This window comes from Dysidea avara, chromosome 4 (genome assembly GCF_963678975.1).
Source record: "Dysidea avara chromosome 4, odDysAvar1.4, whole genome shotgun sequence".
In the NCBI taxonomy this organism is placed as follows: Eukaryota; Metazoa; Porifera; class Demospongiae; order Dictyoceratida; family Dysideidae; genus Dysidea; species Dysidea avara.
Window position 1 is genome coordinate 43,518,641 of NC_089275.1, and position 15,422 is coordinate 43,534,062.

The 15,422-nt window shown below is 37.4% G+C and overlaps 1 protein-coding gene and 1 long non-coding RNA gene across 4 annotated transcripts in view; both read right to left on the reverse strand.

The window, feature by feature from the left end:
• Positions 1–1,753: 1,753 nt before the first annotated feature.
• Positions 1,754–3,621, reverse strand: LOC136252272 (uncharacterized). Its single transcript, XR_010699435.1, has 3 exons — positions 3,075–3,621; positions 2,574–2,826; positions 1,754–2,436 (listed from the first exon to the last, which is right to left on the reverse strand). It is a non-coding gene; the product is annotated as an uncharacterized lncRNA (long non-coding RNA).
• A 9,849-nt stretch (positions 3,622–13,470) lies between these two features.
• LOC136252280 (uncharacterized) overlaps positions 13,471–15,422 on the reverse strand; it is a 97,682-nt gene continuing 95,730 nt past the window's right edge. For all 3 annotated transcript variants that reach the window (XM_066044688.1, XM_066044687.1, XM_066044689.1), the window contains one exon: positions 13,471–13,923. In XM_066044688.1, the coding sequence (XP_065900760.1) occupies positions 13,628–13,923 (296 nt within the window). In that variant the 3' untranslated portion in view covers positions 13,471–13,627. The remainder of the gene's footprint in view (positions 13,924–15,422) is intronic.

The following is a 15,422-nucleotide window of genomic DNA, read 5'->3' on the forward strand; positions in this document are numbered from 1 at the left end:
AAAAAACTCTACATGTTTATACAAATGATTACCGAAATGCAAATGCCGATTATCAAAAACCACAATCGAATTTCCATTCGTGTAGAGTTCCGAAGGTGGATATTTAGAACTAGACTAACTCCAGTTGGGTTATGTAATATTTCTGCTGGATTTTCGTGGAATCAATGAAACAAAATAAGCAGTAAGTGATGTTGATGGTTGCGCCCAATTGGCGTGCTCTGACATTTTCAAGAGACTGAAGAAAGGTGTCTACACAGACGAAGGTGATTGAAACGTCCAGTAAAGATGTAGAGAGGAAAACAAGCATGTTTGACTAATGTAAAACGTCCTAAAACTGATGACAAATGGTGAGATGGGAATTTCGATGGATTTAGGCCTCGATAAGAGAGCCGCCATTGCCACTCTATGGACGAATATAACTAAACAAGGATGCAGCATGACTTTATAGAGGCAAAGCATCACGTTTGCTGTACAATATTTCTTTAACGGGCTGTAAATTAATCGATATCGGAAAAATTCGTGGATATCGGCATTTGGCGAATTTTGAGGTCGCTAGAAGAGCTGCCAGACCAATCCTATGAATGAAAGCTACTGGCTATGGGTCTTGCAAGCGTTTGAGAAGTAAACTAGTACATCTGGCTAGTAAAAGTTCCCGTCAGTGAATAAAATCGGCATTTTTTCCGAATTTTTGACAGCCGTCGAGCTCAGCCAGATGGCAAACAATTTTGGAATTCGATGATATTTGGTGTGGTAGTAGTTGGACCCATGACAGACCAGTTTTACCTGGGAGGGTTACTTTGGCATCGCTACTGTGTACTCCAGTGGCATCAAAACTTTTTTCGAGTCCGAAATTTCATTTTCGCAATGCTGCGGCTGGAAATTGCTCCAGACAATGCGGCCACTGATGGTTTTAGTTTAGAGTACAGTTAATAAGAAAGGTTGAGAGTGCGTATTGTAGCTTGAAAATACATTATCTTAAAGATATAGCAAAAAATCTCGTAATTTGTAAGCATATTCGCTGATTTGCACGACAAGACGTTAATGAAAAATAACGCCAATCTGGTATTTTCTAAGTGGTACCAAGCCTAGCATTTGTGGGTGGTTTGGTAGTTGATTCTCGGAGGTCGAAATTTCACGTTGCGGACCCTACCATAGACTGTTTAAGTATTCCTTTTTTTTCCACGCACCATTCCCGAATGGAACCGATTGCCTTCAAATATTGTTCATGCCGATGTAATGTATATGTATATATACTGAGCAGACAGCACAGCTGATATGCTCAGGAAAAAAAAGCAATCATAAATGAATTTAGCTACGTAGTTACAAAGATTACAGTTATAGAGTTCCATACAATGTTTGCAGTTCCGCTGAAAAAGAGTCAATATTGTTGCTCTCAATGATGGAAGATGGTAAGTTGTTCCAATCCTTAATTGATCTGGAGAAAAAGCTCTGTTGGTATGAATGGGTAGATGAATTTGGTAGAATAAAACGATGTGGGTGATATAGTCTGGTGGATCTTGTCATTGAAATAAAATGAAGAGGAATTGACAGTGAATAATCTTGATGTATAATCAATTAGATAGTTTCAGAACTTTGCTGAACTGATACTATAATTCATATTTGTAATTGTACTTGTAAATTAGCTTCATGCCCCAGGTGGGCTCTGCTAATCAAATATATAATACTAATAATGTCACAGTAGTGACAGATACAACACAATAGAGTAAGCCACCGATGTTCGACCACCATCGGTTCGGACGCGATTTTTCTTTAAACCTGCAAAGAAAATTTTTGCTCATGCCATGCCTTTGGAGAGGTCTAGGCCATAAACTCTTGCATGCAAAATTTCATACCTGTAGCTTTCTTTGCCTGACTGCAGGAGCTGCAAAAGTGACCTGTCCGAATGTTCTCAATTCTCGGACAAAAATATGTATTATCGGTCGAGTGGCACTGCTTGTAATGCTTGAAGCTGATCAAGTCTTTCTGTGCTTGATATGAAAGAGCAACTCTTATACTCTCCAAATATATGCAGATATTTGGCTTAGTCCTTATTGGCTGTGAATCACAAAGCTGCAAAGTCACCTCTGTCGAGCAATCTTAAATTCGACCACATGTGAAGCTTGTGCAAATCAAATAGTTACCTATATCGAATTCAAAGCTATTTTTATGAACATTGAGAGCATCAGCTACCGTTCAATAGTAAATAGATACATGTACGATGACCGCACCTTGATTTTTGACCGAATAGCTATGTTATGAACTGTACGCGTATTTTGCCCCGTACGCGTATGGACTACCCCATACGCGTATGGGGCAGATCACTAGTCCCATAATATAATTCCTCTGTCTATATAAACTTACTCCCCCGAACCTTGATCTTTACGTATGTACCACTGCTAGTGAGAGAACCGCATGCTATGACCAAGTACCTTGTACCTGTAAAATTGACACGGCATTAAATACAATACAGCTAAAAATCTGTCACTTTTTACACAAATGACAGATTTGGGGATCTGAAAATTCATCACCCCTTGAGGTAATACAAACATTTCTTAGTATACACACAGACTGACCTGAAGATCCACAACGTCCTTGATGTTACTACAGTTCACGCACACTTGGTGTACAGTGCACGCACACTTGGTGTACAGTCCACGTACACTTGACAATTGAGAAGTAAAGAACACACATAACATTATAAAATTCCTTTGTCTACTTACCCCCCAAACCTTGATCTTAGTTGCCAAGTTTAGAGCAGCTCTAGCCAAGTTATGTATGTAGCACTGCTAGTAAGAGAACCGCATGCTATGACCAAGTACCCTGTACCTGTAAAATCGACAGGCGGGCCTTAAATACAATACAGCTAAAAATCTGTCACTTTTTACGTAAATGACAAATTTGGGGAACTGAAAATTCATCACACCCTTGAGGTAATACGTTTGAGGATTCACAAGTTGGCCCAGCAGTGACCTTACTACACAGTGTCCTGATTAGACAGGTTTCACTGTACATAAAGACCAGTATATATGCGATGTGAAAGAGTTTTTTTTTTGTACAAGCATCATGTAGATTACCTTACTTCTTCCACCTAGTTCCGGGACTTCTAAATTGGTATTACAATGACAATGAAAGCTGTTTGGTCTGTACGAGTACACCTTGTTGACAATCCATCCATGAGATATAATTTCAAGCAGGATAATTAATATTGGTATTTGCTGCTACTCAACTTGGTACCATCACAGAAGTTTTCAGCTTGGTCTCAGTGAACTTGCACTAGTCAGTGCAGACGTCTGACAGTCTAAAAACCAATCGCATACACGCGGCTAATCAGTGTGAATAGATGTGGCACTTTGTACACTAGCCCCATTTTTTTTCACTCCTCGTTTCGTTACTGAACCTCCACTCCTCGTTTCGTTACTGAACATCCACTCCTCGTTTCATTACTGAACCTCCACTCCTCTTTTCGTTACTGAACCTCAACGAAGAGCTGAGTACATCAGTATTCTCGCCGGCAACTCTTTAATATCCATTCGACGTTCTTCTTCAAACGGTGTAGACTCTTCGTATCTTAGTTTCAAATCAGTTAAGTATATACGCTTCGCCGCTCCATTGAAATCCAGTTACAAAAAACTGTGGTATGCGTAGTGATTTTATTCCTCTCCTTAAACTTATCGTGAAATTCGTTGTGAAACTAGAGAAGAAAGAAGCTACAACTCTCACAGCGAATCTTGAAGTTGTCTCGTCATTTTGTGAGCAGAGAAATGTCGTCAGATGCCATTTCAACTCCCCAGAGTCCAAAATTATTATCTCTAAAGCGTCCTAGGTCCAAAGAAGGCTCTAATCAATGTGGAAAAAAGTCTAAAAGAAACACTACTTGTCCTATATGTGATGAAACTATCAAAGAGCCCACTAAGCACAGAAAGGGTGACGATTCCATCTACTGTGAAGGCTATTGTGACGCCTGGATCCATCGCAGATGCGCGGGCTTATCAGCAGCGACCCTTGCTGTACTTGGTGAAGCTGGAGAAGACCAGACATTCTTTTGTCTGTACTGTGAATTACAAGCACACAAAGCCGAAATAGAGAACTTAATGTCAACGATTACTGAACTCCAAACCTGTCTCTTTGATTTAAAGCGCAAGATAGATGCTACTCAACAGTTACAGCAGACATCAAAGTCTCAAACATCTGTTCCTTCAAACACTACAGCTAAAGAAACACATGAAATCCTTAACCAAAGCATGAACAATGCTGAGAGAAAATTCAATGTTGTAGTGTATGGCATTCCTGAGTGCCCTCAGAAAACCAATCGCCAACTCCGCATAAAGCAAGACTTGGAAAATGTAATTGATGCTATGTCCAAAGCTGACAATGAAATTGAGTCAAATGATATAAAAGACCTCTATCGTCTTGGAAAATATGATCACAAAAGCCAGCGTCCAAGACCCTTACTTATCAAATTCCTTCGTTCCAATGTGGCACTTGACATTTTAAACTCAAAGAACAAACTAGAAGCTCCTATATACATAAAACCAGACCTGACTCCATTTGAACGCCAAAAAGAACACCTACTACTCAAAGAAAGAAGATCTTTAATTGATAATGGCACTGAGCGAAGAAATATTAAAATGAGAAATGATTCCCTGTATGTAAACAACAAGCTCCACTGCAAAGTAAGCACAGATGGTAATAAATTAGAGTTCATGTCAAAATCTGTTCAACCAACTGTCAATGCTCCCACTACAAGCATGGAGTCCTCCTGACTCCCTGCTTCTACAAACTCTAATACAGTAATTTTAAGTGATTTAAAAATATCTATTGCAAATTTTTGTAGTGTTGTGAACAAACAAGTCCAGCTTGAGACCTTTTTAATCAACAATGACATTGACATTATTATAGGAACAGAGTCGCACCTTACTGAAACTATTCAAAATTCAGAAATATTTCCAAACAACTTTCATACTTACAGGAAAGACAGAAACAACTATGGTGGCGGTGTATTTGTTTCAGTCAAGGACACTGTTCACTCCTCACAAATAGACACTGACTCACCTATTGAAATTGTGTGGACGTATGTTCATGTTGGCAAGAACAATGATGTAATCGTTGGTTCTTTTTATTGTCCTCCCCACTCAACCGACACAGTACTTGAGGACTTGCAATCCTCTGTAAATGCAATCAAGCAGAAATACCCTCGTATCCGAGTCATTCTTGGTGGTGACTTCAACTGCCCAGGCATTGACTGGGAACACGGTACTTTAACAGAGTCATATGTGCCATGTCACTTTCGTGAAAAACTCATTACTTTAGCTGAAGACACCCAGATGTCTCAACTAGTCACTTTTCCAACTAGACGTAACAATACATTAGATTTATGCTTCACCACTCACCCAGATTCTGTGTTATCTTGCGAGCCAGTTCCTGGTTTTAGTGATCATGATGCAGTCATATTATCTGTCCAAACTCCGACACGTATGATTAAACAACATCCCCGAACCATCTACCTCTACAAGTCAGCTGACTGGGATACAATCAGAGAAAAACTGTCAGAACTATCACATATTTACTTTGAGTTAAATAACTCTACACCTCAAAACCTAGATGAAAACTGGATGTTCTTTGCACAAAACCTACAACAAATCATTAAGGATCATACTCCTACCAAAGTATTAAGCACAAGGACTCATTTACCATGGATGTCTACTACCTTAAAGCGATTAATACGAAAAAAGCAAAGAGTATACAATCGAGCCCGGCACCACCATCGTGAAAACGATTGGTTAGAATATAAATCATTACAGAAGGAGGTGGATCATAAACTTAAACATCAACACAAATCTTATGTAACAAACCTGATTTCAGCATCCAATAATAAAAAGCCATTGTGGCATTACTTAAAAACTCGAAAACAAGGAAACTGTGGCATTAGCACTTTAAAAGATCCGCAAAGTAGCCATACCGTGACAGATCCATTCGATAAAGCCAACATCTTAAACCAACATTTCAAATCTGTATTTACAACTGAGGATACCTCCACCATCCCTGATAAAGGTCCATCTCTATTTCCATCTTTGCCAGTGTTTGCGATTACTGAACAAGGAGTCTACAACTTATTATCCAACTGTGATTCATCCAAATCTCCTGGACCAGATTCCATTCATCCATACGTACTGAAAAGTACAGCAACCGAAATCTCTCCTATATTAACTCACATCTTTAAACAATCATTAGAGTCTGGTACTGTTCCATCGGAATGGAAACATGCCTATGTTACTCCAATATTTAAAAAAGGCACAAAATCTGACCCAAGAAACTATTGTCCTATTTCACTCACATCTATAGTCTGCAAAACAATGGAACATATTTTAGTAAGCCAAATTATGAAGCATTTAGAAGACCAAAACATCCTATCAGAAAACCAGTTTGGTTTCAGATCCAAACACTCCTGTGAGTCTCAACTATTCATTACCATTGATGATATTACTAAACACATGGACAACAACCACCAAGTTGATGCTGCAATATTAGACTTCTCCAAAGCATTCGATAAAGTAGCACATTCAAGACTCCTATACAAATTAGAATATTATGGAATTAGAGGAAACATGTTACATTGGCTGAAATCATTTCTCCACGGTCGAACACAACAAGTTGTAGTGGAAGGCTCCAAATCATCTATTTGTGAAGTGACATCTGGTGTCCCTCAGGGGTCTGTACTTGGCCCTGTACTGTTCTTAATTTATATCAATGACATTGCTATGAACATCAAAAGTGAAATACGACTGTTTGCAGATGATATATTACTCTACAAAGTTATAGCAACACCAAATGACCATCACATTCTGCAAAATGATCTAAATTCTTTAACCAAATGGGCAAGCGACTGGCTGATGGAGTTCAATATTCCTAAATGTAACATTTTACAAATAACATTACATCACAACAAAAGTACCTTTACATACAAAATGTCCAACATTCCACTCAATACAGTATTGGAACATAACTATCTAGGTATCCGTCTTCATCACAGATTATCCTGGAACCCCCATATCAACTATATTTGCAGCAAGGCTAACCAACTTCTTGGCTTCCTAAAAAGGACCCTGCACACTGCACCAATAGAAATTAAAGACCACCTATACAAACAACTACTACTACCATCCATTGAGTATTGTTCAGCCATCTGGGATCCCTACAACAATACAAGTATATACAAACTTGAAATGATCCAGCATCGGGCTGCTCGTTTTGTTCTAAACAAACCGTGGTTCAGATCTAGTGAGCAACAACACGACAGTATAACAGATATGCTGACATACCTTGAATGGCCTAGTCTCCAAGACAGAAGGACAATGACTCGACTTACTTTGCTATTTAAAATTTTGAGAAGGTTAATAGTCATACCTGATCGTTGTATACCTCCATCAGTTCCAGTATCATACACTCGTTCCAACCACCCCCTCAAGCTATTTCACTTACCAACAAGAATCGATGTTTACAAATACTCTTTCTTACCACGAACAATTATTCAATGGAACCAACTACCTATCTCTGATATTGACAAGATTGACATTGACACTTTTAAGAACAATCTGATTGGTATTGTATGTAATTGTAATGAACATTAGCGTGTTGCCCCTGGTGGGCTTTGCTAATTAATAATAATAATAATAATAACAAATATTTAGTAGTATTCAGTTTCAGTCCTCTCAAGACATGGACTGCCGTCAATAATTAATAAACCGCGTATCACGTGTATTCACTTGAGGTGTTACAGGGACTTTCCGACAGATTTTCCCTAAATAGGCCACGTGATCATTGTCAGTCAAGTGGAACTTGTTCTTGGTTATGGCTCTACAATGTGGTACTCGTACTTTAATGTATTTTAGTGTTTAATGATATTATACTTCCCTCTCAAGACATGGACTTCCATCAATTATAAATTGCGCATCAAGTGTGTTCACTTTTCACTTGAAGTGTTACTGTGCAGGGTCTTTCCAAGGGATATCCCCTAAATAGGTCACGTGATAATTGTCAGTCAGGTGGAACTTATTTATTTACATTAATGTACCATGGAGCTTGTGTTGTGGCTTTCATTAAGTGATCATTATATGCACATACCATGGTGCAACAAAGTTTGTAACAAATTGCTGGAATGTGGTTCATGGTTTGCCGGTATGAGCTTGTGTTGTGGCTTTCAACTTTTGTAACAGATTGCTTGAATGTACATATGCATGTGGTTCGTCGTTGCCAATGATTATGATTATGATTATGATTACTGAAAACACAGTTACAAACTGATATGTTCAGGTAAGGAAAAAACATTACAAATCACATAGATGAGAGTCAGTTATAATTTATCTAAAAATACTTGTAAAAATGATTGTGTATATGAGTTGGGGTTGTTCCACACAGCTTGCACAATATTCAGATGTCTGCATCAGCGTTGAAACCGGGTCACTACTGCTGACCCGGATGACCCACTGACCCGGATAGCAATCCGGGTCAGACCCGGATTTGACCCGGATGTGACCCGGATTAAATTAAGGCGAGGCGCGCGATAAGAGCTATGTTTCGGGTATTCTCGAACGAGCGAGACTACGTTTTGAGCGTTCGATTCGTGTTGAGTAAACGAGTAGTTATGTGATAACTAAGCCGGTAAGTTTATAATTTAAGTGGGTTTGTTTCCACGTAGCTACTGTGAGTTTACAGACAGCAATTGGGTGTGGCTTCGTACATACTTAGTATTACAATTTCCCAATATATTAAAATGGGTGTGGCTCACAAAAGTACTTATCCTGCTGCAAGACTAGACCTAGACTATATACAACTCATACATTAATCGATTAGTGGGCGTGGCTCCACATAAGCTTGCAGACAGAAACGGACACAGTTTCATGCTACAGACTGTACTTACTAATAAATGGGCGTGGCCGAGCGTATGTTTGTAACGCGATAAGTGGGCGTGGCTCACGAAAGAGCTACGCGACTAGTGTTTATAGGTTCCACGTCGTCAAACGATCAATTTCGTTTCTCACGTGATCCAATCCGGGTCAGACCCGGATAATTTGTAAACCGGGTCAGACCCGGATGACCCGGAGAAAATGTGACCTGGTTGACCCGGATGACCCGGATGACCCGACCCGGTTTCAACGCTGGTCTGCATGACGACACAAGGTTAAGTGATACCTGTAAAAGAACAAGCAGGCACTGAACTTAACCTTAAATTAAACACACATGCAACTAACCTGGAACATCAGTCGCAACACCAAAGACACTTGCTTGGATATCCTCATGGCTTAACTATGGAGTGACATGTGTAATTAACCGGCACTAACAGTATCTACAACACAATTTTCTTTTCTGCAATAACTTTTTAGCACCAAGTAAAGGCACTACCATCTCTCCTACAAGAGCATTTCACAAGAGATGTGATATTAACTTGAGTACAACCAATATGTGGTGTATGTTTGTGAACATGTGTGTATTGTGTTTGCACATTTTGTGTGCGTCTTGTGCTTGTATATGATTAAACGTGTGTTTGTATGTGGTGAAATAAAAATAATAGTATGATGTTTGTGATCTCTTTCATAACCCTTAGCAAAGCATCTAGCTACTCTACGAGTGGCAAACCAAGTTGATAGGTCGTCCTCAGTGCACTATGGCAGTGGTCATAGCAGGTTTTATTCATTGACAAGTACAGAATGATTGATATACTCCAATAGGACAGTCAAGCAATAAATACTCTAATAGAACAGTCAGGCATACTCTAATAGAACAGTCATTGAACAATATAGCTGAATATTTACATCTCTGTCTGAAAAAACTCCCAGATCCCAGATGCAATCTCAGAGTTGCTATTTCAAGATGGTGGCATTCCCCAAGATCACCTAGAAAAGCATGCTTTGCAAATAAGTGCTTTACACACATCTTCGGTAACCCTGACTGTAGCATTATTGCTTGGCATGACCAGTAATTTCCACTGGCCCTTGTCCTAATAAAAAATTATCAGCTACTATAGGAATGTATGTTATATGCTCACCACCTATCAGCAGATTTCTGTTTGGTTGCAACACTTTTACAAGGCAGAATTCATCATACACCCCCCACGGCTTGAACATTGGGTCTGTAAATTATATAACTGACAAAAATTAGTGATATCCCCCCCCCCCCCCCCCAAAAACACCTTCGCTGTAGAAAAAAGGCACGTCCAAGAAACTACATGTAACCCCATGTAAAACAGATAAGCTGTAGAAAAACACTCCATGAAATTAATGGGTAACTGAAAGAGCTGATATCTAGAGCGGCCAAGAATCAATAATGTCACTACAACTGACTATGATTACCAAAGAATACCTTGGCTGTAGAACAGGTAAATAAAAGTAACTGGCAACCAAAACAGCTGATATCTGAAGCGGCCAAGAATAAAAGTTAAGTTGGCAACTTACTACAATTATAAACTTGCAACATTCAATCCTAATCATTCAACTGTGTTCTATACATTCACCCTTGCTACATCCTAAATTAATTCTTTGTAACTCTAATTGGCTGGTAATTTGGCCACCTTTTTTTCTTTACTGTGACTATTGAAAAAGGCAGCCAAATTACCAGCCAATTAGAGTTACAAAAAATTAATTTAGGATGTAGCAAGGGTGAATGTATAGAACACAGTTGAATGATTAGGATTCAATGTTGCAAGTTTATAATTGTATATAGTAAGTTGTCAACTTAACTTTTATTCTTGGCCGCTTCAGATATCAGCTGTTTTGGTTGCCAGTTACTTTTATTTACCTGTTCTACAGCCAAGGTATTCTTTGGTAATCATAGTCAGTTGTAGTGACATTATTGATTCTTGGCCGCTCTAGATATCAGCTCTTTCAGTTACCCATTAATTTCATGGAGTGTTTTTCTACAGCTTATCTGTTTTACATGGAGTTACAGATACTTGTAGTTTCTTGGATACGCCTTTTTTTACAGTGAAGGTGTTTTGGGGGGGGGGGGGGGGGGGGAGTATGCATTACAGATAGCTAAATACCATAATTTGTTTATTTCTTTCATTGTAGCTAAAATAATATTTTCATATGCAAAAACTTGAACAAAATTTCTTATTTTACATAAGATCGAACTACTCTAATAGAGCAGTCATTCACGTAAGCGATTGGAAAATTTTTTTAGAGGAAATTAAAATTACAAAAATAAAGCAAATTGCAGTACATGATATCAAGAGTTCATAATATTATAATATTACAATATAAACTCTTGATGATATCAAGATATCACAGAACTTTCAATGCTGTTTCAGATAGGCTTTATGAAGATCTAAACTTGGCTTCAAGACGGAGCTAAGATTGGCTTCAAGACAGAGCCTCAAAGCATTATAGCTATAAAATTATGTAGAGCACAAGTCAATATACTGATGTGTGAAACCAAACTAGTATGTGGTCATGATACATGCTGGTTTTTGGGCCAGAGAAATTTGTATATAAAGGTAGGTGAAATACTGTGTACTTGCAAATAACTACATTAATAACTATGGTATAACTGACGGTATTTTGCTATCTGTAATGCATATACTTTTTGTTTTTGAAATATAAAACTGCATATTTATATTGTTGTGTCTTTCACACCACTGGCTTTCACTAATCACTTTAAAGAATATATAGGCATAGACTAAAGCATAATTATGTTGATGGCCTCTTGTATAATAAACTATACTGAAACGTATTGTAATATTATGTGACCAGATATGCTATCTTCCACACACATCCATTACCAAATTTGATGTAGTTAGCAAATAACTACATTAGGGTGACTATTATGTATTAAGGTATAATAGTACAGTATCTTGATCTTGCTTTGCTAGTTTCTGCAAACCTCAAAAAAACCCTGGAGCCGCCACCTCTGAACAGTTATACTTATCTTTAAAAATGTGATCTGATTTTGGAAACCAACTGTTTGTTCTCTGTTCAGTTTGCTGCAGAAAATTATCTCAGGATACATGGGAATAACTGTAGCATCTGTGTCCACCACTTCAACATCATTATGTATTCTCCTGGCAGGCTATAACACTGCTTGAAGGTTCTTAGTTTACTAAGTAATTTTGGTAAGCTGTTATACTGTAGTTGTACCCAGTTATACTGATAGTAAAATATCAGTAACTTTATGTATATGGAACATCTTGTTTTACTAAGTTTTAAACTCTCAGTAAAACATCAGTGAATGGGGGCAGGGTTTACTGAAAAACTACTAAAATAACAAATAATTAACTTTCCCATATACTTGGGATATACCACTCTATTAAACTAAGATACTTCAACAAGTGTAATAAATAAAGGTCCATTTGAACTATCAGTAACTGTACTTGACAAAACTACCATATTATTTTATTGAAGCATATTATATCCACTGCGAAATGATCTTATTTTTCATTCAAAACAGCTTCAGCTTTAAATCACAAGCTCTATAAAGGATAATAGCATGCATGTGCAAATTAATCAGCAAAATTGTGGCTACAACATAATATGTGACTGGATTTGACAAAACCAGGCTTTTACATGCATCCAATTCTTTGACTGACCACTCAGCATGCTATTTACCTACAATTTTCACACAATTGATTATTCTTTCACTGCATTGTGGAATAACAGGTCAAAATATGAAAGCAATAGCATACTTCTACATTGAGTTGTGGTCTTTTAAAGTCAAAAATCTGGATTTGTGCGGAAGCCTGCAGCTGGTTTTGTCAAGGCTGGTCACGTATTGAGCATAATGAGGAGCAAAATATGTGACCAGGCCTGCGAAAACAGGGCATGTGGGCACAAACTACACCATGTCACTCTACAGGTCATATCTCAGTATTGGAACAGAATATTTGTATTCTGTGACTTGCATCATAAAGCCAATTCAATTCTTACTAGATGCTCAAAATTGCATTGCCATAACATAATAGTACAAAACGTTATGAGTGATGAAAGTTTGAAAAAGTAGGCAAAAATCATGTGCCCACATACCTTATTTTTGCAGGCCCAGTCACATATGTTGATTTTTAGCAGTGCAACATAGCACAATAGGTGAACTAAACTGGTGTTTCACTTTAATTGCATACTTTAATGGGCGTGCATATCTAAAACTCATTTTAATATCAGTCAGCAATCCTACAGTAGTTCCTCTATTATCCAAATTCACTGGGCCCTAGGTGTGCTCCAATAATGAAAAAGTACCGATAAACAAAATTCGTACATTTATATTGAACTCAGTTACAATACTCTAATAGAACATACACTTTTGGCAAAACAATAATAGAAAAAGCCACTTCCACAGTTTGGATAATAGAACATTAAATAATCAATGGCCAAATAATGGTGGGACCACTGTAACTACTTTGCAATCATTTTTAAGATCAAACACTTTTAATGTGTTTCTTGCATATTCCCATAGATCAACTCCACGAATTTCACAATTATACTCTCACACAATAATAATCGTGCTGAATAAAGAACACATTAATCAAAAAACTAACTATGCAGAATACAAGGGGAAATGTCACATGTGAAAAGATGTGCATAACAGCTATAGCAGTATCTAAAGTATACGCTAACTATCCAGTTTTCTTTTTTTTTTTGAAAAGCTACACAGACACTCCTGCCATAGCTAGATCTTCAACTATCTCTTCTATTACTGCTACAAGACCTTCAGATTTTCTTAGTACCTCAATCAATTTAGTCCAAGATTTTGGGGAAACACCTTTGTCACCAGATACCCAGTCCTCCAACAGTTGCTCACAACATTTAATCGGATCGTGATGAAACTTCTCTCCTATCAGCCTTTTGTCTTCTTCTTCAAACCCCAAATAATCAGCCACCATATTCCAGTCAGTTGCTATTCTGGGAACTACTTTCTCACGTAGTAATACCATACCAGATCCTAAAATAAAGACAAACAACACAATCAATATTCTCAGGGCAAGACAGTAATACTTAAACCATACATGAATTATTAAGGATGTATATACTTTATGCAGAAGTAAAAAATCAGAAATAAATCTAGAAAAGGGATGATCTTCAGGAAAAACCCATTTGCACATTTTACTAACTGTGTATAGAAAACTGAACCTCTCAAACACTGCTAGCATATGTGACCATCTCAGTAAACATCTAACATGCTCACACAACTTCTATTCTTTTTTTTTCAGCATTTACAGTGTCCATGGAATGGATCACAAAAGTTTCAGATTTTTGTGGTGAGTAGTTTTGAAATTATAGTGATAGACAATAGGAAGAGCAAGACAGTTGATTTGTACAGCACCGAAAATAAAACACAGGCACTTATATTCAGGCAGTATAAACCACAGGCAGCCATATTAACCTTTGTTTGCATAAGTCTACAATGTTGGATTTTGGCTTAAAATGTTCACCACAGATTAACAAATCAACCAAGATATAGAGTTAGCCTTGTAGTAAGTTCACATATAGGTGTGAAGGCGGTTTAGTTGAAGAAATAATGACAAACTTGTTTATGTATACTGCATTATAGATAAATGCACATGACATACATACCGTTGTGACTACAGAAACGAAACAAAGATTTCTGAACTCTCCTAAGCATGTGAATAAGATATTGTAGAATTTTAATTGATTTGAGTCTTCCTTCTTTGAGTAATGGCCTGATAAAAACTCAGTACATATTTTTCTTTATAGCATGCGTAGTTTTACATTTTTTTTAAATTTTGCTTTTCTCAAAATGCATGCTTGTGCAAACAATTCAGGTTTTTACTGAGATGGTCACATAATTATTAGAAACCAGACTAAAAGATCAAGTTATACCAACAGAATCCTAAAAACACCTAAGTGATATAATGACCATTCTATTGAGTCACTTGTTCTTTTTAGAATACAGAGTGATGCCTGTTTGCTGGTTGCTATACAGTACTTTCAGCAGCAATTTTCTACATTTCAGGCAGTAAATATTCTATGGCCCTTCACAGTGCATTGAAACGTCTGCTCTGTTAGGCCAGTAAAAAAAGGATCATACATGTCATTATACACTTTTACAATGCAACTAGTTCACAAATGGAATTGCCTTAAGCTATATAGATCACAAGTGGACTAAACTTATTATTGCTATTTGCCTTCATGACCGTTACAAAGAAGGACACATGTGCAGTATGGTAAGCAAAGCTTTAGCACTAATGCTTTGTTACTAACATAAAATCATTAAAATAAAGTGCAACACTGTTAACACTCCACCAAATAAATACATGAATGCATATGCAGATTTTATATTTCTGAAAATACAAATTGGTGGATAAAACCAGATCTTTCTTTCGTGATACACTTTATGTAACAATTATAGTTCGTATACACTCATAGAGGTTTAAATCTGATTTTCAGCTACTGTACAATATCCAGTGGGTACGGTACAAT